Consider the following 22,489-nt stretch of genomic DNA (forward strand, 5'->3'; position numbering starts at 1 on the left):
ACAGCTGGTCCACCTGCCGGTGGCTCCAGGGGCTTTTCTGCTCCTTGAAAAACCGACAGGTGAGCGGGCTTCAGCGGGGACGGCCGAGCCTGGCAGCCCCAGGAGAAGGGCACCCACAGTGGCTGCTGTTTGCGGGGAGGCCCATCCTGGGCCGTGTGTGCGACCCCACGCCTGGCACTGGGCCCCTGGCTGAGGTCCATTCAGTCCTGCACACCTTCCTCCGGTAACTCACCTCACCACCTGCCACGCACCGGCCTGGAATGGTTTTATTTTTGAAGCCCAGGGTACTTGGGGGACAAGGGGCGGGGAGCAGAGCCGTGTGGCGGGCGGGGTGCACTCAGACAGGCAGCAGCGCTCGTGGTCAAGGCAGAACGTTCACTAAATTTTCTACAACTCGGGACGTGAGACCCAACACTGAGACGCGATCGGGGCCGGGGCTGGGCCGGCAGCTGGGCCTGGGACAGGTCAGCACCGGCGGCAGCGGCCCTCACTCAGACCCACAGCTGCACGGACCTTCTCGGAACACGGAGGGGCCGCAGTGAGCCGGTCACCTGACAAGTTCAGACGGCCCTCGAGCATGGCCTCCGGGACCGGCTCCAGGCTCCCGGCGGCCTGGCCGGCTGCAGAGGCCAGCAGACCGGGAGCAGCAGCTGCTGCAGCCTCAGGCCTCCTCCGGGGCCCCGGGCAGCTCTTGGAGCTGGCGGCTGTGGCCCACCTGCAGGGCGCCCCCCGCGGCTTGGCGGAGCTGGGCGTCCAGGGCACTGCGGAGGTCGCCGACCCGCACATCAGGCAGGGGGTCCAAGTGGACAATGGCCCCCTCGTGGGGGACCAGTCCCTCGTCTGCAGGAGCCACGTCCCGCCGTCTCCTCCTGAGGTCGGCGCCAACCTGAACTTTCAGGTCTCGGTTCGGTTTGACATTGTCCAGCTTCTGAGCCCCGGGCACGGCCTGTTGGGGCCCGAGCTCAGGGTCTGACTTCTGCTCGGGCGTCTGGATGGCGGCGTCCTGCCTGGGGGCAGGCACGTGGTCCCCGCCCAGGGCCGCCTCCTTGGCCTCTGGGTGGCCTCCCTGGGCCCTGACGGTGAAAGCTCGGCGTTCCGGCTGATGGAACCCAGCCGGGGCCCTGGGGGCTGCTCCCTCCGACCTGCTGGGCGGGCCTGCAGCTGCCCGGTCCTGGTTCACTTGCTGGGGCTGCACTGGAGGGGCCGCTGCCCCTGCCCCGGCTCCCGGAACACGGGCACCGGCGGCTGCCGCCTCCTTGTGGGACTTGTTCCTCTCCGGAGGGCCTCCGCCAAGAACATCCAGACCCTGTCCAGCGGCGGCCCCGGCATCGGGCTTCTCTGCGCTCCTGGGGGCCCCAGCAAGATGGGGCTCTGGGGCCCCCTCCCGCACACCTGCCGCTTGGGGCTGGGCGCCAGGCTGGTCTTTCCTGGGCTCTGTGTCCACACCGCCCGGAGCCCCCTGGGGCTCCTGCAGGGAGCGCTGGCTGTGTCCCTGGGGCGGAGCAGGGGGCTGCCCGGGAGCCCTGAGCTCGGGTTCCAGAGGCTGCAGCGGGGGGTGCGCCACTGTCGCCGCGTCCTGGGCCTCCTGCTCCTTGCTCCTCGGTGCGGCCACCCCAGGCTCGCCCGGCGCATCCACTGAAAGTGAAGGGACTGGTTCAGCACAGGAACGCGCAGAAGCCACCGATGCCGGGGCTGAGAGAACACAACCCACCACCGACATGTGCCCAGCAGGACTCAGGCCCCAGCCCCACAGCCCTCCTCAGGCCCCCCCAGCACTCACCGTCCTCGCCGTCCGGCCGCTGCTGGTGCATCTCCTTGTGCTGCTCCTCGATCACCGCCCGCAGCTTCTCCTGCTGGTCCAGGAGGCGCTTCTGCTGCACCTGCTGCTCCTTGATCACCTGCAGCAGGACCTCGTGGTCCAGCCTCTCCACACGGCCGGCGTCTGGGGGGACACCCGTCAGAGCCCGCGCCCGAGCATGCCAGGCGCTGCGGGGCCCTCCCAGGATGCCCTCGGGCAGGGCGTCCCCTGCAGGTCCAGGAGGCGGAGCTGGGCGTGTTCCGGCCCGGCCGGGGGGCTCAGACACCCCGGCGGAGCCCAGGCACCCCTGCTTGCCCACGGGGCCCGGCCCAGCGGCACCGTGTCACCTGGGCTCGGTGGCTGGCTGTAAACACTTTGGGAAAGAAGGCTGTGCCTGCAGGACAGCTCCTCCAGGGGGGTTTGAAAACAGACAGAACTGCTTCTCTCACGCAGCATCCTGCTGCCTTAGCCCCGCCCACACAGGCTGCAGCCAGCTGCGCGGGCCACGCGCCAGCGTGTCCAGGGGAGGCCCAAGGCTGGGCACCTGTAGCCCCCACGGGGACGGGAGCCCCTCCCTCCGATCTCCAGCATGGGCGGGCGAGCAGTCACGACCCTGTGGCTTTAGACGCTTGGCTGACATGTGACTGGGCAGAGCTGCCCGGGGGGCAAGCTCACACGAAGCAAGAAGCGTTTGCAGCGGGAGGGCCAACACCCAGCTATGCCCGCCTACCAGTGCCACTTCCCAGGGACTCGGTTTCTCCCGCTGGAGAGGGCATGGGTGTGCAGGCCGCGGCCTGAAGGAAGGCTAAGGCTGCCCACGGGGAGGACGGACCCTCAGCAGTGCCCACCCAGGGCACCTGACACCTGCCTAATGAAGGCCACGGCCACGGGTGGGATCAGAAACCCCACTCCCTTTGGGTGAGGGAGGCACAAGGACCCACGGCCACCTGCCTCGGCACCCAGGGCGCTCGGCCGTGTGCTGCTGGGGGTACAAGTCTGGCCCCAACAGGGCCCAGGCGGCTCTGGAGGTGCTGCCCACCGGCTCCCAGAGAACCAGCCTGCACCAGCGCCAGAGGGGCACACGGACAGGCCTGAGGCAGAGAGGAGGTGACATGCTGTGCCCCAGCCCGAGCCCACGGGATCACCTGCAGATGGGTGAGAGCTGCCGAGGCTAACACACATGCAGAACGTATGAACACAGGCCATGCACACGGCACAAGTTACACGACCCCCTCCCCCGAGGCAGGGCCTCTAAGACTGGGAGCCATCTTGGCATTTGTGTGAGAAGGGGGCAAGTTGGGGCATCGGGGACCCCAACGGGCTGGAGGGTGGTTGTATGTGTAGCTCCCGGGCTCTGCCCACGTGCTCTGTGCCGGGCCGTCACGTGACCGCGTACCCATGCAGCCCTGGGCTCCCCCGACCCTCACGCTTCGCTGGGACACATGCCTGCAGCCTACCTGCTACTAGCTTTTTTATCTCAGCTGCGCGTCCCGAGGAGAGGCAGAGGGAGAGAGGCAGAGGGAGAGAGGCAGAGGGAGAGAGGCAGAGGGGAGGCGTGAGAACTCTCCTCGAGGGAAAGACCAAGAACCACAGCGAGGCGGTGCCGAGGCGCCCGGACGCAGGGAGACGGAACCCCGAGAGCGGGGCAGGAAGGTCACCCGTGAGCCAGGCCCACACACGACTGAGGGCACAGCAGGGTCCCGGGAGCCAGGCGATGGCGCTGACTGTGCGGGGGGCGAGGGAGGGAGAGTGGTCCCAGGGCGGGGGCGCTGCCGGAGAGCGGGGCTGGTGGCGGGCCTTCGGTCGGCAGGACACAGGCACCGAGGCCGAGGGCCCTGCAAAGACCCCAGACGACCCTGCTTCTCGCACCACCTGCTCGGGGTCTGCAGGAAGGGAGGTGTCCCTGGGCCGGAGGATGCGTGAGGAGTCAGCCCTTACCCTCCAGCTTGCTGCCGGCGGGGTCCCCGGCCGGGCCCTCGGCGTGCTCCCCAGGCTGGCCCTCCGAGCTCCTCTGCCCTCGCGGCTCCGCCGGCTGCCCGGCCTGGGGGGCTGGCTTCCCACCTGCACACACAGGAGACACTCGGAAGGAGGGGGACGGAGGAAGGTGGAGGAGGGACAGAAGGGAGCAGAGGTCCCCTAAAAGCACCCTGCACCCCCCTCCCCCAGCACAGTTTACGTTCGACCACGGTTACCAGGGAATCATAAAACAGATTCAACAGCCTCCTGGCCGGGCTGCGGGCCGTGCTGACCGCCTGGCCGATGAACAGGCGTGAGCCGTCAGGCTGCTCTGAGCCGGCGCGGACCGCCAGCACCGCCAAGCGCTCCCGCAGCCCGTGCACAGGACACGCAGCAGCGCCCGCCGGCGTGGTGAGCACCTGGCAGTGTCCTGGTGGCTGCCAGGCCGCCAGGCCCCTTGCACACCTGCCTCTCGAGGAGGGAACCGGACAGGCCAGGCTGGCCATCCCGGGCCTCCAGGCACGCACGCCCCGGCTCGCTCTCGGCTCTCGGCGTACCTGCGGTGTGGTCCGGGTCCGGGACCACGACGCCATCCGCTCTGTCGGCGGCCCCTGCCCCCAGGGCGTCCTGCCCCTCGGGGGGCACTGCCTGGGGCCCTGGGTGCAGACCCCTGACCACTGGCTCCCGGTCTTCCTTCAGGGGCTTCACAGCCCGCACGCCATTTCCTTCTGGAACCTTCTGGGGACCCTTAGGAAGATCCCCCTTGGGCTCCACCGGGGCCCCTCGCACTCTTCCTGAATCGGGCGGCGGTGGTGCCGCCTGGCCCTCGCCCCCAGGAGCCTCGTCGGCCACGTGCCCAGCTGCACGGTCCTTCGCCGCCGCCGCCTCGCCGTCCTGGCCTTGGTCCACCACCACCTCGTCGTGCGGGACAGGCGGCTCGTGGCGATGGGCCTCCCCCACGGGCACCGCCACGCCTGGGAGACACGGAGGGCCTGTCGGAGGGGGAGGGGAGGGGGAGGGGAGGGGGAGCGGAGGGGGAGGGGAGGGGGAGGGGAGGGGGCCGTCCCAGGGCTGGCGGCTGGTGCCGAAGGCGGGCCAGGCCAGCGAGGCCGCCTCAGCTCTGGCTGCTGTGGGGCCAGGCTATGCCCAGAAGATGACAGGCGGGTAGTGGCCAACCAGCTGCTCTGGGCGGGCAGAGCGGGCACCTGACCCAGAGGAAGGGGCAGGAGGGACGAGGGTGGGCTGGGCCGAGGGGCAGACCCGAGGCCTGGGAGGCCCTGCCCCCAGGCCCACCTTGCCCGGGCCGGTCCAGCTGCGCCTCCTCCTGCTTGTCCTTGGCGCCCTCCCGCGGGGGCACGTCCACGGGGCCCTTGATCTGGGCCTGCTCCAGCTCGTCCTTCTCCCGCGGCGGCGGCTTCGGCTTGTCTCGGGTGTCCGCGGCCGCGGCCACGGCCGGGTCCTGGCCTGTCGGCACAGAGTGGCTCGCTGAGTGGCGTGTCCACGTGGCCGTCCCACAGTGGGCACGAGCCGTGGGAGTGGGGCAGGGCCTGCGCAGCCCTGTTGTCTGTCCGGTCACTAGCAGGGAAGCAGCACGGAAACTGTCCTTGTCCCTGTGTCTTCATAACAAAATCGCCGTCAATGGAATTTACACCTGACGGCCCAGACCAAAGCTCCATGTAGCACTGGCCGTGACCACCAGGTGGCAGCACGAACCCACCATCGTAGGGGCTGGGGGCTGGGCTGCCACAGAACAAGGGGGGCTTCTGCCCTGGGAGGAGGCTTTGACTACTGACGGGGCAGAGGCAGAGGCAGAGCAGAGCAAGGCCACAGCGGGAGCTGCTCTGCCCCCTCGCAGTGCATCCTGCAGCCACCACCTCCCACACCTCTCCCACCCCATCCAGGGCCCCTCACCCAGGGCCCCTCACCCAGGGCCCCCGTCACCCAGGGTCCCACAGAGCTGGGCCAGAGGGAGCCTGTAGGAAACCATCTCCATTCCAAATGAATAAACACTCTGGGTCAGGCAGGCATACGGGGTTGGTGGGGGGGGAATCGGGACACTTCACCCCGAGCCAGCAGCCGCCCCAGCTCCCTCAGGAAGGGGAGACCAAGGTCCAAGGCCCGAGGGGGACTGTGGGGGTGCACCCTGCTCGGACGGTCCTGCCTCCTTGCGTCCCCGGCTGCCATGTGATTACCCCCTGCAGACGCCCCCCCCCCGCGCCCACGAGTGCCCGTAAATCAGGGTCACCCAGCGACTGCAAGTCAGGAAACGGGGTACCACAGCCCAGGAGAGAGCCCATCAGCCTCGGAAGCGTGGCCACCAGGCAGTCGCTTCTCAGAGGGAACAAAGCCAGGAGCCACCGGTGGGACGGAGGCGAGCTCCGAGCGCCTGCCCGCCCGGCTGGGAGGGACCGCCTCAGCCTGGACTCCACCCTCCCGGCAGTCCTTGGCCACGGGCACCGTCTGTAAAGCAGCACCGCTGGGGACAGTGCCAGCAGCCTGTGGCCGCGGGAAAACTGGCATCACACTCAGACAGTAACGCTGACAGCCCGGGCTCCCCGGCCGGTCCGACGTGGCCGCCGCTGTAAGACAGGAAGTGCCCTGTGGCTGGCGGCTGCGGGGAACAGGGACAATGGTGTGGACAGGGTTGCAGGGGAGCGCACTCTGCGCCCCACTTGCCCCTGCAAGGCTGGCAGCCCAGGGGGCTCAAGAGCAGCCAGCAGGGGGCGCCCCACACTGGCCCAAAACCCAGCCTCCCAAAGGTCAGAGCCTCACTAGTCCTCAAGGTCACTGCCCAAGTCACTCATCCTCAAGGTCACGACTTCCAAGTACCAAAGCAACTCATCAGCAAGCACCGGCCAGGGCAGAGGGGAGGCGGTGGAGAGGCTGTGGGGTCCAACCTGCCTGGGGCATGGGGGTCAGCAGCCCCCCTCGCACTGAGACGCCCTCGCCCCGAGATGCTCCCGGCCGGAGCTCCCGAGAGAGCAGGCCTATCGCCCCGCCCCGCCCCGCCCCTGCTGCGGGAAGGGGGCCAGGTGTGCAGAGCTGCGCCCAGGCTGCTCCCCAACACTGCATAGGGGTGCGGGCGCTGGGGAAGAGAGAGGCACGCTGTGTCTCAAAGCCTGCCCTGCCTGCAGCCCAGGTGCTCCCAACATTGGGTGAGTGGCCCCGTGAGCCTTTCCAAAGGGTGGAGCCCAGGAGCCTCGCAGGCCGGCACCCCCTCCCGCCCCACGCTCGGGCACAGCTGCTCCCCAAGTGCAGGGCTGTGCAGGCGGCCGTCGCCCAGGGCAGCCCCCGCCTCCTCAGGGCCGTTTGCCATGGAGACGGCAGGACCGGTGAACGGCGGGCGCACAGCCCGCGGCGCAGCCCCAAGCCCCCCAGGCCATCGATTACGGGAGGACGGCGAGAAAGCGGAGAACGCGCTCAACACCGCATGTGGTTGGAGGGCCATGTGTTTCGCTGCGGCCTCAGGAGCAAATGGGAACCAGATGTGGCGCCGGCTCCAGGTGAGGCAGCGCCCGCCCCCACCGGACGCGGCTGCTCCGGCGGCGCTGCTGACTCACGCCCAGAACTCGCCCGGCCCACGCCCCGCTCAGGGACCAGGCCCGCGGCCCGGTCTCCCCCGGCGGCCCCCGCAGTCCGGGAGCAAGAGACGCCCCACAGCGAGGGCCTGACACCCCTCCCTCCTCACACCACTACTCCGTGCAGGGCCCCGGGCGCCCGCAGCTCCGCACACGCTGTTTCTGCCTGAGCCTCACCCCGGTCGCGTCTGCAGGAAAGCCCCCAGGGGGTCCTCTGGCGGAGGGCGCTCGGGGCCCGCCCGCCCGCAGGGGCCTTTCCCAGCCCAGGCAGGTCCCCAGCGCAGGCAGCAGGCCCGCGGCCCCCGGCCTCCTTTGGCCTCTCGGCCACCTCCCGTGTCAGTCACGGCCGGGAGGCCCTGCAGGAGGTCAGACCACCCTTGATGCCTCCGCGGGGGGAGGCGTGGGTCATCGTCCACCAGCAGACGGCTGGCCGGACAGCGGTGAACAGGACAGGAGCCCAGGAGCTGCCGCCAGGGGCTGAGCCGGGGAGACCCGCTGAGATTCACAGCCTCAGAGCCCACCAACGTGAGCACACCCACGAACCATCAGCTGTGAGGGCCCGAGTGGAGCCTGGAGGTCAGGCCCTGCCGTCCCACCTGCCACCTGTCCCAGCACCCAATGGGGTGAAGCAGCTGGCAGACGAGCCAGCCCAGGACGGGCACCCGCGTTCTCACGGCCCCAGGAGTCCCGCAGGGGCACCTCCCAGGGGCTGGGGGCTGGAGCCCAGGGTGGACCGAGGGACGTACCTGGGGGCGGGACCACCTCCGCCTTTACCGCACCCACAGGCTCCCCAAGCCGACCGCCGGGGGCTTCCTTCGCCGGGTCCACGTCCACGGGGGCCTCCTCGCTCACAGACAAGGTGGTGAGAGTGCTGACCACCAGGATGCCCAGGCCGACCCAGAGCACCACCTGGAGGAGACAGAGGTCCTGAGCAAAAGCGGTTGGAAACGGGCGAGGGGGGAGCCAGAGGAGAGAGGGGCCTGCGACTCCGAGGCCCGCTGGCTGAGACCGAGGTCTGCAGCCAAGGCTGGGGACCCTGGCTCCGCTGGCGAAGGCGGAGGTCAGTGGGCTCTGTGTGCACACGTGGGGCTTGCGAGGCACACAGCCGTCAGCGCACCACGCCGGAAGCAGCGTCAGGCCCCACCAGCAGAGACTAGACCCTGTGCCTCCGGGTCAGGAGGAAGAGGCTCCACCACGGAGCCAGCCCCCGGAAGGACCTGAGATGAGCGAACACTGGAAAGGCGGAGCCTTCCTGCCTACAAACCACCACCGGGAATACCAGGCCCCAAGCCACAGAGTGCCCGCGGGCGCACTCGGACAGGGGCCTGCGGGGGCCACCCCGTCGCTGCCCCAGGCGTCCTGAGGCCACGTCAGGCTCGGGAGGGCTTACAGGCACTGACTCCAAACCCATCCCGCGAGATCCACCGCACCAAAGTGCGCACAGGGCCGCCCTGTCCTGTCAGGTCCCGTCCCCTCCCAGCACACCCCACCCCCAGCCCGGCATCGCCCACACACCAGTAGGCAGCGCCAAGGATGGGAAACCAGGAACCGCAAGGACAGTGGGAGTCAATATTGACTCCCTGGCACCGCGATGTCCGGAGGAGTTTGAGGTGCCTGTCCAACTAAAGCACATAAAACAGCACCCAGCAGAGCGGGCACAGGAGCCAGGACGGCCAGCCCGAGCCTTGTCTGGGGAGAAGTAAACAACTCATCCGCATCCACTCCAATGAGCCAGGCCTCCACTCACCCGCCCCGCGCAGGGAGGGCAGCGGCACACAGCACAGCGGCCGAACGAGGAGCCCTGGCCAGGCTGGCTCAGGGGACAGAGCACCAGCCGTGGACTGCGGGGTCCTGGGTTCAGCTCCAGCCAAAGGCACGTGCCTTGAGTACAGGCTCATCCCTGGTCGGGCACAGGTGGGAGGCAACTAATCGATGTGTGTCTCTCTCATTGATGTTTCTCTCTTTCTCCCCCTCCCCTCCACTCACTCTAAAAATCAATGAAGAAATATCATCAGGTGAGGATTAAAAAATAAAAAACAAATACTTAAAAGGCTTGATTTATCCAAAAGATAGCAAAGAGAAAAAAATGAACAGATGGGACAAGTGAAAACCAAAGAGTAAGACGGAAGCTTTAATACCTCCAGAATCAGTAATTACAGAAACTATAAGGAGCCTTAAATAAGCCCATTAACAGACCGGGTAAAAGAAAACAAGGCAAAAGCCAGCCGTGTGCTGTCGTAAGAGACACACTCAGCAGAGACGGGGGCCGAGCGGAAAGGGCCAAGAAAAGCGCCCGGTGCCAGAACAGAGCCACGCCGAGCTGGGCCAGCAAGGCCGCCCGCCTCCGAGAGAGAAGCCTTTCCATAGAAGGGGGCACCCCGAGAAAAAGGGTCCCTTTACCAAGATATAACCCCCTCCGGCTGTCCGTCACCCGTCACAGCTGCAGATAAAAGGCGGCACTGGGAGAGGGTCTCCCACCACCGGGGGGAGCACTCCTTCCCCGAGAGGAGAAAGGAGATGGAAAATCAGCAGGAACGTGTGAACCTGAACGTGGCAGCGCCAGTCTGACCGCCAGCAAGGAGCGCCCGCGGGACCTCGCCGGACACAGAGTCTGACAGTGTATGTGCCCCCCACCACGGTGCCGGGGTGGTCCCACACGCTGGCCCACCCAGGCCTGGGGACCGGGGGCCGGCACCTGTGCCCGGAGCAGCAGCCGGCGCGGGCTCACCTGGGAGAAGAGCGAGTTCCGGTGCACCCTCCTGTAGATGAGCGCCGGGCAGATGAAGCAGATGAGGCTGCCCATGGTGGCGCCCGTGAGGCCCAGGATGGTCTCCACTGGGGACAGAGGGGCGGGCGGGGTGACCACGGGCCCCGGAGGGACTGACGGGAGCTGCCAGCCTGGCACAGGGGCCTGGCCTGGCCTCACATGCCACGCGGGACCCGTCGGGCACCCGTGGCTGCGCTGCCCACTGCAGCATCTCGGGCGGCTCCCTGCTCTGCGCCTCGTCTCCTCCCTAACACGCTCCGGGCCCGGGTTCTGGTCACACCAGCTTGTCTGTCCACGGGGGCGGGGCCTGACAGGGGCCTAGCTCAGGGCCCCCTTTCCCCTGGGGAGGCACCACTGAACCCGGCGACAGGCAGGAGCTGCTTCCAAGACACAAGCGGGGACCCCGAGACGAGCAGACCCTGAGACGGGGTCACGGAAAGCGGGCGGGACGGGGCCGTGTGGGTGGAGGGGACCAGAGCACCCCCACTTACCGTTGGGGATCATGATCCCGCCAACCATGGTCCCAAACACGACGGACAGGGTGAGCGCCTTGAACCGCAGGGGCGGCATGTAGCCTCCGGCGGCGAAGGTCCCGTCTTTTTGCTGGAGGAGGGAGCGCGGGAAAGGTGTGAGGGCTTCCCCACCCCTCCCGGGGCGGCACCAGGCCTGCCCGGCGGAGGCCCCGCCCCTGCGGCCGAGCAGCTGCCACGGGAGGCACCAGCAGCCGCGGTCAGGGGGCTGTCAGAGCTACAGCTGCGGTGAGGTCAGTGGCAAGGCCTGGCTTCCCTGCAGAGCAGCCACGGCGCCGAAAAACCCGCTGCACGGGGTGGGGGGACACGGACGCGGCTCCGTGACGCCGCGGGCTCAGCAGCGCCATCCCCAGGAAGGAAGGAGGCAGCGCCCCCTCCCTGGCGCCCGCACCCCGGGCTGCGTCTCCTCGTGTGCCAGCACCGGGTCCGAGCGTGCTGGGGGCTCAGGCGCCTTTTGTCAAACAGTGAAGTGCTCAGTCCACAAGCAGAGGCCACGGAGCAGCCAGCACCCACCCGGGCCCACCCCCCAGGCGCACGGGGCGGTGGGCAGCCCGGGCCTGACTCCACAGCATCGGCCCCTGGTGGGCGGCGCCGTCTCTTTTCTCGGAAGCTGGTTTCAGTCTCACTGAATACCTCACTTTAATGGAAGCTTGTTTAGGTGCAGCCAGGAAAACACAGAGCGGGCGCTGCCACCAGGACAGACGCAAATAGAAAGGTCACCCCCCCCGGGCCCCCCTCCTCTCCCCGTTCCCAGCCTGGCCGGCGGGCGCACCTGCTGCTCGAACAGCAGCGTGTTGAGGGCCTGCCTGCAGGGCAGGATCATCATGGGGAAGCCCACGGCCACGGACATCATGAAGCCGGCTCGGACCATCTGCGTCACCAGGTTGGAGGGGAAGTGCATCAGCACGTTGCCCGCGATGGCCTCGGCGAAGCTCACGTAGCCGAAGAAGCCCACCTGCGGGGACAGGGGGCGCCTCCTGAGGGCCTGGGCGCCTCGAGGCAGCCTGGGCAAGACGGCCCTCACCACCACCACCACCACCACCACCACCCCCCCCCCTGGCCGCGTGAGCGGAAAGACCTCCCTACGGAGGGCGAACACCCGGCGGGGAGTGTCCCTGCACCCTCCCCCCGAGGACAGCAGAGCGCTGAGGAGAGGAGCTCCTGCGGACGCGGGCCAGGCCCAGCCCTGCACACGGAGGCCCAGCCCTGCACACGGAGGCCCAGCCCTGCACACGGAGGCCCAGCCCCGCACACGGAGGCCCAGCCCCGCACACGGAGGCCCAGCCCTGCACACGGAGGCCCAGCCCCGCACACGGAGGCCCAGCCCCGCACACGGAGGCCCAGCCCTGCACACGGAGGCCCAGCCCCGCACACGGAGGCCCAGCCCTGCACACGGAGGCCCAGCCCTGCACACGGAGGCACTCCGTGGGGAGGGAAAGCCCAGCCGGGCGCCGTGGGGTGAGCCCTGTCCCCATGTGGAGCCGCGCGGCGGGCGGTGCCTGCACGGACCATTTGTAAACACACAGGAATGCCGAACCGCGGCTCGCAGGGCAGCGGGCCAGCACTGGCGTGTTTACAGCTTTCCGGAAGTAACGGAACCCCCGGGCATGGCGGGGGCGGGGCACTGGCTGGTGCAGCCCCTGCTGCCCACACCCTCTGCGGGGACGGCAGCCCCCAGCCCTCCACGCCCTGGGGGGCCAGCAGGTCTGCCCGCGGCCTCTGGGCCCTGGGCCCTCCACAGCCATCCCGGCCAGGGGCCTGCGAGGAGCTGGAGGGAGGGGCGCTCCCCGGCACTGCTGCCGCCCGGGACCCACCATGACGTAGAAGGCGGTGACCACGTGCAGGGAGGAGGCGAAGATGGAGCTCATGGTCTTCACGGAGGGCTCGTCCAGGCTGTCGTAGGTGGGCAGGACCTGGCTGCGGGGACAGGCAGCTCCGCATGGAGGTCCAGGGACAGGCGGGCCCCTGGGTGCCACCGGTCCCCAGCTCCGCCCCCCTCGCCCCAGGGAGCTCACAGCCCCCGGGGAACTAGCTCAGAGCCCAGATGCTGCAGGCCAGGGAGGGGCTGGGCACCTGCTGGGGCTCCGCTCCCTCTGCGGACCGGGGAGAGTGCCCGGTGAAAGGCCATGTTTGCGGGAGCGGGAGGCTGGGGGAGCGGGGCGGGCAGGGGCCGCGTGTTTACTGGGGAAGCAGGAAGTGGGTCAGGGCGCTGCTGTCAAAAGACTGGGAAGTTAAACAAACACGGCCGCCTGGCCGCCTGCCATCTCTGCGCCTCGGCCGCACTCGGAGCCGCCGGGCAGGAGCGGGGACAGAGGAGGTGTCTGTGCCGCTGGGGGGGCGTCCACCTGGCTGTCCTGGGGGAGTCGGAAAGGGGGGAGGGAGGGCTGGGGCTGCCTGGAGGAGCTGCACTGGGGGTGACCAGACCAGAAAGCAGGGATCTGTGCTGAGGGCCGGTGGCTCCCGCCCCGGCTGCGGGGGTCCCCGTGGGCTCCCACACGGCAAGGCAGCCGAGGCCCATGCGCACGCTCAGGCTCGGCACAGGTCACAGGCCGGGGCATGGCGGGCGCCTCAGCCTGAAGGTCCCTGGCTGTCAGGGGAACCAAGCCCCAGCTGCCCCTGAGAACGGGGGAGGGGCCTCCGTGCTCGAGCATCGACCTCTGACCAGGAGGTCAGGGTTCAAGTCCTGGTCAGGGCACAGGCCCAGGGTGCAGGTTCAGCCCCAGCTCCGGTCAGGGCACGCGCAGGAGGCAGCCGATCGATGTGTTTCTCTCACACCATGTGCTTCTTTCTCTCTCCCCCTCCCCTTTCACTCTTTCTAAAATAAATAAATAAAAATCAATGGAAAAAATGTCCTCGGGTGAGGATTAACAAAACAAAACTAAAAAGCAACAAACACAAGAGGGAGAACAGGTAACAGGCACCGGCGGGCGTCACCGGCAGGTGCGGGGACTGAGCAGCAGGCCGGCGGGTGCTGGCGGAGCCGCTGCCAGGAGCCGCGGCGGGAGGCGGAGGCGGACGGCTCCCGGTGCGCATGGAGGAGCCGATGGGGGCGCCTGCCAGTGCCGCACACCGATGGCCTTTTCCCGTTCGCGCCTCGGAGTGGGCGAAGGCAGTGCTGCTGGGGTTTCAGGAACAGCCCGGTCTGCACTCAGAGCTCCGCGACGGGAGGCACACGCTGGCACACATGCACGCGGGCACACATGCGTGCACACATGCACGTGCTCACGCGCGCGCGCGCACACACACACGCACACACACGCACACAGGCCTCTGGCAGACAGCACAGCGCCCGGAGGCAGCCTGCAGGCAGTGTTTGTGCAGCTTCCTTTACAATGTTCTCAGCAAACAGCTAACTTCTGGCAAAGTGCTGGGACGCGCCGATCAGATGGGCTGGCGGCTCCTCGTCCCGCAGCCAGCTCTCCTCGGGGACTTGGCAGACCGGCGCTCTCACCAGCCATGCTGGCAGCAGGAGGCACAAGCCAGCTTCCTCACGTGGGAGACACATAAACATACAGCCACTCCCGGGGCGGGGGGAGCAGGCAAAGGTCTCAACAGAACAGACGCGGAGCCTGAGCAGCCTTTCGAGAATCGGAGGCGGCCCGCGCCAGCACCGACCCCCACCCGGACACAGGACGCAGCCGGGCCCGGTGTGGCGGCACTTACGACTGGCAGGCAAAGGACATGCCGAAGATGGGGATGCAGCGGAAGACGCCCTCCCAGCGCACGTAGCTGACCCGCCGCAGCCACTGCCCGCCGAAGAGGCCGTGCTTGAGCGAGGACAGCAGGATCTGCGGGACCAGGAGAGGCACAGGGACCAGTCAGTCGCTCCGGGCTCCGCCCGCGGGCGCCTGGGGCTGCGAGGCCGGGAGCACCCGGGCAGGGCCCGAGCCAGGCAGGGAGGCGGGAGGCGGGAGGCGGGAGGCTATCGTGTGCCCCCTCCACACCTCAGAGCAGGATGCCCTGACGGGCAGGCCCCTCCCCAGCCCCAGGGGAGCAGTGGGTGCATCACGAGTGGGCGCTCACGGCCGAGGCCCTCTGAGGACACTGGCCACAGAGACCTCCGGGTCCTGCTCCCGGAAAGCACCCTGACCCTGACCCTGGCTTTGCTGGGCACCCACTCAGCAAGAGCCGACGTCCTGCGTTCCCATGCTTGCGGGTTCTGCCATCTGGACTAGAAATGCCCACTCAGAGCACATCCCTGTGACCAAACGCCGGGCCTGGGCCCCTGGCCACACCCGCCTGAAACCTGCCTCTGTGCGGCACAGCCCTCCCCTCCCCTCCCCTCCCTTCCCCTCCACTCCCCTCCCAGTTGAGGGCCACAGGGAGAGTCCCCTCCCCTCCCCTCCACCCACCCGCCCGCACACACCACGAACAGGAAGGCGGCGTAGAAGAGCAGCGCCATGGCGCTGAAGGACTGGATGGAGGCCATCATGTTGCGCTGCAGGCTCAGCGGCAGCACGATGCACAGCGACACGGCGAAGAGCAGCAGCACGCGGAAGGAGCCGGTCACCTGCGGGCGGGCAGGCAGGTGGGCGCGACGCTGGGCAGGCGCCGCCTGGGAGCCCCGTGCTGCGGCCGCCCGCGCGCCAGGACCTGCCCTCCCGTCCCCACAGGTCAGGGCCCGGGACGGGGACTCCTGGGCTGTCCCACCAGCAGCCACGTCCGCAGACCCCAAGAGGCCTACCTGGAACCCGAAGAGCCGGGCAAAGAAGGTGGAGCCCAGGTCGCCGATGACCACATAGAAGGCAATGCAGGTGCCCAGCATCAGCCCGATCATGCTGCAAGAGGGCCGGTTCGCAGGGGCTCGGCCGCTCCCAGACCCGCCCCCACGGCCCCCCACGGCCCCCACAGCCCCCCACGGCCGGGCTGCGTGGTCGGTGCGGTTTCCCACGGGCGGGGCCCCGGCCTGTCTGGGCAGCCTGGTGTTCCCTGGACACACAGGGCCAGCGCCTCCGGCCACAGAAGCACCTGCGGCTCCGGAAAGGCTGCCGGGCTGGGAGCCTAAAGGTGTGATCCCCACCCCCACCCCCGCCCCCCGCAGCGTGTCCGTCTGCCCCCTGTGCTCCTGCTCCGCAGGGAGAGAACAGGACACTCCCAGTTCCTGCCACTGGAGGCCGCAGAGCTGGGGGGGGCCCCGAGGCGTGACCTGCACCGTCCGAGTTTTCCACTTTCTATTTTCCTTCGTACACAGGTCCTCAGCCCCGCGCGGCCATTATAAGGTACAATAGACTGAACTGCCGAATCCTGAGCAAGCAGCAGTTCGGAAACACGCACTCTGCCCCGCGGCCGCAGGGGAGGAGGGAGAGCAGCCTCGAAGGGGCCTACCTGGTCTCCACCAGCATCTTCCCGGCCTTGCCGTAGGCGTGGAGCGCTGCGGAGAGAGGGTGGGGCGGGGGACACTCCGGTACCAGCTGAAGAGGCAGCGTGGCGGATGAGGGGACGCGTTTCTGTGTCGGCCCCACACCTCGGTCACTCTGTGACCGACAAACAGAAACCCCGTGAACAAGAACAAAGCCGGGGGAGAGAACAGAATGAACGTTCCTGAGCCGGACTCTCCGTACGGCCTGCTGGGGAGGCAGAGAGAGGGGTGCCGTGGGCCGGGTCCCCCAGACCAGCACACCCATTCTCACAGCTCAAACCACAGGGCGGGCTCCGGGCTTGTGTGTTCCCTGTCTGGTTTCTCCACTGCTGAGCAGGGACCGGGACCGAGCGGGACCACGGGCAGGGACGCTGCGGCAGCCCTCCCGCCTGGCACCCAGGACCTACAGGAGGCCACGGTGGGCACCCATCTTCCTGCTCCTGGCAGGGGGACGGGCTGTCACTGCCAGGCAGGAGCCAGCAGCCGTGCCCTCCTGGGGCTTCACATCTCGCCAAACCGGTCGGCCGGCTCGGGGCTTTCCAAGAATCACCGGGCAGCCGCCAAAGAACACGGCCTGCCCAGCCCAGGGTCACCTGCCTCTTTCAGGCACGGCCAGCACTTCCTGGACACTGGCCATGGGAACCCGCTGCCCAGAGGCCCTCGGGGAGAAGAGGGTCACCCACAGGCCCTGCGGGGGCAGGAAGGGCCGCGGCCACGTGCAGCCGGTGAGGTTCACTAGCTGGGTGACCCCGACAAGGCAGCTGACAGCTCCGGCCCCTCAGCGCGGTCAGAGCACACCAGCGTCCAGTGCCCATGCTCAGCGCAGACGGGAAGGAAACCGCGGCCGGCCCGGCCCGCCGGTCCCTTTGTCTGTCCCCTGGAATCTGCACGGAGACAGCGGAGCCCGGGGCCAGGCCGGGCGGGCCTCCAGAGGCCAGCATCCCGGTCACCCTGGCCGAGGGGGTGGGCGGGGACCTAGGCCTTCCTCCGGAGGCCAGGAGCTTTCCCGGCTCACACAGGGCCAGCTCCCTCCGGGGCCTCCCAGGCACAGAAAGCAGAGCCTACGGGTCTGAGGTGGGCACAGAGAAGGCAGCCTCAACTCGGTCCCCGAGCCCAACGCCCAGCCAACATCCCCAACGGAAAGGAAGCAGAGAGGAAGGAAGCAGAGAGGAAGGACGCAGAGAGGAAGGAAGTGGAGTGCAGCTGGAAGCCAGGCAGGAAAGAAAGAGCCAGAGGAAGGGAACTGCAGCCGACAGCATCCGGAGCAGAAAGGCGGGTGCAGACGGCCAGGTGGCCCCGGGAACAGGCCTGTGCAGGAGCATGTCCCGGGCACTTGTGGAGGGGAGGAGCGGGCACTGTTGGGCAGCTCCACGGACGCTCTGGGCCAGGGCCGGCAGTGAGCAAGTCCACAGAGAGGTGGGGGCTGCCAACTCTGCCTGAACTGGGTGCTTAGAGGGGAGACAGGAAAACCAGGGGGCAGGAGACTGTGCCCCAGACCCTTTTGTGTCACCTCAATTTCAAAGCATCCTACAATATATAATAAAGAGGTAATATGCAAATTGACTCTCACACCCTCACAAGATGGCTGCCCTCACATTGTTACAAGATGGCCAACAGGGGAGGGCAGTTGGGGGTGATCAGGCCGGCAGGGGAGCAATTAGGAGGCGATCAGGCCGGCAGGGGAACGATCAGGGGGCAATCAGGCTGGCAGGCAGAAGCAGGTTAGGGGCAATCAGGCAGGCAAGCAGGCAAGTGGTTAGGAACCAGCAGTCCTGGATTGTGAAAGAAATGTCCCAGATTGGAGAAGGTGTAGGCTGGGCTGGGGGACACACACACCCCCCCCCCCCATGCGCCAGGCCTCTAATATGACTATAGTAATAGATTTTAAAAACTGCAATAAATTAGCCGAAACCGGTTTGGCTCAATGGATAGAGCGTCGGCTTGGGGACTGAAGGGACCCGGGTTCGATTCCGGTCAAGGACATGTACCTTGGTTGCGGGCATATCCCCAGTAGGGGGTGTGCAAGAGGCAGCTGATCAGTGACTCTCTCTCATTGATGTTTCTAGCTCTCTATCTCTCTCCCTTCCTCTCTGTACAAAAACAATAAAATATTTTTTAAAAAAAAACTGCAATAAATTAAAAAATAATTGCTGTTGAAGGCACACTTTAACAATCAAGTAGAAGCCCCAGCTGGTTTGGCTCAGTGAATAGAGTGCTGGCCTGCAGACTGAAGGGTCTTGGATTTGATTCTGGTCAAGGGTACATGGCGAGGTTGTGAGCTCAATCCCCAGTAGGGGGTGTGCAGGGAGCATCCAATCCATGATGCTCTCTCATCATTGATGTTTCTATCTCTCCCTCCTCCCTTCCTCCCTGAAATCAATACAAATATATAGATTACAAATAATCAAGTGGAAGGTCCTGGCCAATTTGGCTCAGTTGATAGAGCGTCGGCCCATGGACTGAAAAGCACCAGATTGTTCCGGTCAAGGGCACGCACCTGAGATGCAGGCTCAATCCCTAGTCCCGGGCACATGCAGAGACGACCAATCGATGTGTCTCTCTCACATCCATGTTTCTCTCTGTCTCGCCCCCTCCCCTTCTGCTCTCTCTAAACACCAATGGGAGAATATCCTTAGGTGAGGATTAACAGAACAAAAGTGGAAGAAGGTGAATACGTGAAGGCATAAGGCCAGCCCCACAGAGCCCTGCGCCCTGCAGGAGGCGCTGCACCTCACCCAGGCCGGCGTAGGTCCTCCGCTTGCTCAGGCTGGCGGCTTTCACCAGGAACATGCAGGACTGGTGCGTCATCCAGGCGCAGAACGCCAAGAGCAGGGCCCCCAGGACGATGCCGCACTGCGGGGGGGAGAGACGCTGAGGACAGGAAGCTGCCGCGGCCTCAGGGCACACGCCTCACACCGGCGCCCGAAAGCCCCCTGTGGGCGGCCCAGTCTGTGCCCGTGGGCGCAGGGTCTGCCCCGGTCCCTGCCCGGCCAGTCCCTGCTGTGGGCGCCACACCGTGTCCAGGGACGAAGTTCTGCTGGTGATCCTGAAGGAGCACCAGGGGCCACCCCCTCCCGGCCCTCAGGGTCTGAGTGCACGCCCCCGCCTCTCAGTCCTCCGCCCCCCACGGCGGGCACCTCCGCCGCCCGATCAGCAGCCACGCGGCAAACACACTCTGGAAGGAAGAGATTAGCGGTGACACGCCTGTCTTATAAGATAGGCAGACACCCACCGCCTAACCTAGCAACTGCGTCTCTGGGATTCAGCAGGAGTGAAAACACGTGTTCATGCAAACACCGTGTGCCCACGCTTACGGCAGGGTTATCTGCACCCAAATGCCCTCCTGGCGTCTCCGGGAGCCGAGCGCACACAGCGCCGCGCTCCGGCTCTCTCCTCGGAGGCGAATGCCCCGTGAAAGCAGAGTCCGGGCCTCGGCGCGAGGGCACCGAGCCCCCCAGGAAACGCCCGGGGAGCCCAGCAGCGGCGAAGGGATGAACCGACTGCGGCACATCCATTCGGGGAAAGCTAGCCAGACAGCAGAACCAACACCTGACACAACTCTACTCCACGGACTCGGAAACAGGCGACCCTGACCTCTGGGCCTGCGGGGAGGGGACCCTTCACAGGGAGGCAGTGGGTGGAGGGGTGCTGGCCAGGCCGTGCTCCCTAACTTGGGAGCTAGAGACATGTTTGTTCACTTTATGGAAATTCATCAAGACGGCACCTAAGCCCTGGCTGGTCTGGCTCAATGGATAGAGCCTTGGCCTGCAGACAGAGGAGGGGTCCCAGGTTGAATTCTAGTTAAGGTCACATGCCCGGGTTGTGAGCTCGACCCCCAGTAGGGGGTGTGCAGGTGGCAGCCGATCAGTGACTCGTTGTTGTTTCTCTTTTCTTTTCCCTTCCTCTCTGAAATCAATAAAAGTATATTTTTAAAAGGCTGCATCTAAAATTGTGCACTTTTTGGTTTGCACAATATCTATATATATAAAAGCCTAAGCAACCGTTCGACCAATAGCTATGATGTGCACTGACCACCAGGGGGCAGATGCTCGATGCACAGGCATGGAAACGAAAACCAGGGGGGTCCCTTGGCCTGGCCTGGCCTGCCGAAGCCGGTCCAGTGCACAGATCCATGCACCAGCGGGGTCCCTCAGCCTGGCCGGCGCCCTCTCACAAGCGGGATGCCTCAGGGGATGTCAGAGTCGTTTTTGGCCTGATCCCCACAGGTCAGGCTGAGGGACCCCACCGGAGCAGGAATACTCTAATATCTCAATAAAATGTTAATCTTTTAAAAAGTACCAAATTCCTAAAATCAACGAAACCAGAAAAAATAAACTTTATAAAGATGGCATGGCTGTCTTACACTAAAATTACACCTGCCAAACTTGCCTCCCACTATGCTCCAGCCAGGGACTCCCTTGGGAGGAGACACTGAACTCGGACAGGCCCTCAGGACAGGTGACCCCAGGCCCTTGGGTCAGGTGACATCCCATCTGTGGCTCCCAGGTGCCCTCCACCACTAAGAGTTGGGCTCTTGCTGAGCAAGCCAGCCTCACTGTGTTTAAATGCTCTGCCAGAAGCCTTGTGCCCCCACACGGCCGACACGCAGGTCCGTTGGGCAGCCACGGTGGCAGAAAGGCTGGCAGCATGCGACCTGCCAACTACACCACCCAGGATGCAGTTCTGTGCCAGGCAAGCCGCAATGCACCATGGGACATGCAGTCCTCCCAGAAACACCCAGCGCTGGCCAGCCACCAGATTACAGATGTTGCCCCGAGGGTGCCAGGAGCTGCCAGCTGGGCCTCCCACGACTGCCTGGGCACCACCAGCTCCTGCCAACATGCCCGCCAGCCACATCAGTCGTGCTCTTGCCCAGACAGGCTGGAGGGCTGGAGGTGGGGGATCCAAACTCCCCAGATTAAAACTTTTCATCTGAACGACAGGAAGTATGAAAAATGCAAAGTGTCTGTTTCTCTAAAATTAAACAGCTGGGGCCCATTTCAGTGCCAAGATGTCCATCTTATTTAATTTTCCTACCACCTATGTGATTTTATCACTTAAGACTCCCCACCCCACCTTAACCACAGGCTGTCTCCAGTGTGTGTGTAGGGGGGGGCGGGGAGGGCAGGAACCCCGCACTCGCGCACACGCCGGCCGGTTTGTTTGGGGGTGATTTAAACAGCAGCTACCATGGAGCCGCAGATCAGAAATGGTGACTTGCTCTCATGGGGTATTTAAAATTGGCATGATGCTGACTGTTTAATATTTCAGGGTTTTTCACTTGCCGACGGCGAGCTGCGCAGACGGGACGTGTTCCAGCTGGAACCCTGGAACCACCTGCAGCCGCGGGCGCCCGCCTCGTCCCGCGGCCTCGGGGGCCAGAGGAGCCCCTTCTGCTGCAGGTGCGGGCGGGTCGGAGTTTTACCAAAGCAGCAACGCCCTGGCCACGGTCCGCCCGGGACGGCCCTCTTGCTCGGCCGCACTCGGCGCTCGGCTGCGGTCACCAAACGCGCGGACGTGCTGCGACGCCAACCCCGCGAGCTTCCCGCGGCGGGAACTCCGGGGCGCCGCCCGGGACCCGCGCCACGGGCCGGGCACTCACCTGCTTGAAGCAGAAGGGCATGGTGAGGACGCTCACCCCCACGATGCTGTTCACGATGTTCATGATCAGCCCCCAGTTGGAGGCGGCGGCCGCCGTCATAGCGCGGGCTGCGGGGCCCGGGGGCCCGGGGGTGAGGCGCCGGGACCCCCGCGGGGCGCGCGGCCCGGACAGGCTCGGGCGGCTGCCCGGAGGAGGCGGCCTGGCGGCAGGGCGGCGGGGGCCGTCAGCCTGCAGACACCGCCAGGCCCCGCGGCCGCCTCATGACGGCGTCTCTGGCTCTCCTCCTCCCGCCGGCCTCTCTGGCTCTCTCCCTCCCGCCGGCCGCCTCCGCGTCCCCGCGCCCGGACCCGGAAGAGACGCCAGCTGCCAACTCGGCACACCTCAGCCGGCTCCGGGGCTGCCCGCGGGCGCACACTTCCGCCTTCCGCAGGCTCCTCCTCCCGGAAGTGACGACACGGAGCGAGACCCAGCGGAGCAGGGATGGGCGGGGCCTGCAAGGGATAGAGGGCTCTGCGGGGCGGGACCTCTAGGGGTGGGGCTAAGGAACTACGAGCCAATGAGAATCCGGCACTGGCTCAGGGGCGGGGCTTGAGGCGGGGCCAGGCGGCCGTGGAGCTGAGCGCCTTTGCTGGTCCCGCGCTGGCCTCCCGCAGAGCCCGGCTGCTGAACCCCGCTCTGCAGCGGCTGCGGGGCCAGGGACGCGCCCGCAGAGCGCCCCTCGGGAAGGAAAGCGGAGCGCAAGAGGAAAATGGCCGCGCCTCCCGGGGAGAAGCGGGGTTTCCAGCGTCCATGGAGCAATTACACCCCTAGGACCTAGCAGTGGGTCCGGGCGGGCTGGCGGGGACTTAGCTGTCTGCTCTGGGTCCTTCGTGCACGGGCTGCTTTCTGGACGGACCAGC

At 66.6% G+C, this 22,489-nt stretch overlaps 1 protein-coding gene across 3 annotated transcripts; it reads right to left on the minus strand.

Annotated features, from left to right (window-relative positions):
* Window positions 1-250: 250 nt before the first annotated feature.
* SLC38A10 (solute carrier family 38 member 10) lies at window positions 251-22,025 on the minus strand. 3 transcript variants are annotated; one of them, XM_036412193.2, is made up of 17 exons: window positions 21,591-22,025; window positions 18,724-18,841; window positions 15,955-16,000; window positions 15,314-15,407; window positions 14,996-15,139; window positions 14,293-14,417; window positions 12,444-12,546; window positions 11,402-11,584; window positions 10,591-10,702; window positions 10,061-10,167; window positions 8,079-8,241; window positions 5,048-5,218; window positions 4,312-4,728; window positions 3,737-3,859; window positions 3,256-3,279; window positions 1,781-1,942; window positions 251-1,635 (listed from the first exon to the last, which is right to left on the minus strand). In XM_036412193.2, exons 1-17 carry the CDS (start codon window positions 21,687-21,689, stop codon window positions 662-664), a joined length of 3,165 nt encoding a protein of 1,054 aa, XP_036268086.1. In that variant the 5' UTR covers window positions 21,690-22,025; the 3' UTR covers window positions 251-661. The 3 variants fall into 3 exon arrangements, with proteins under 3 accessions (XP_036268086.1, XP_036268087.1, XP_036268088.1); XM_036412194.2 differs by lacking the exon at window positions 3,256-3,279; XM_036412195.2 differs by lacking the exons at window positions 3,256-3,279; window positions 3,737-3,859.
* Window positions 22,026-22,489: the final 464 nt, after the last annotated feature.

The sequence above is a fragment of the Pipistrellus kuhlii genome, unplaced genomic scaffold, assembly GCF_014108245.1.
Source record: "Pipistrellus kuhlii isolate mPipKuh1 unplaced genomic scaffold, mPipKuh1.p scaffold_m20_p_44, whole genome shotgun sequence".
NCBI classification, from domain to species: Eukaryota; Metazoa; Chordata; class Mammalia; order Chiroptera; family Vespertilionidae; genus Pipistrellus; species Pipistrellus kuhlii.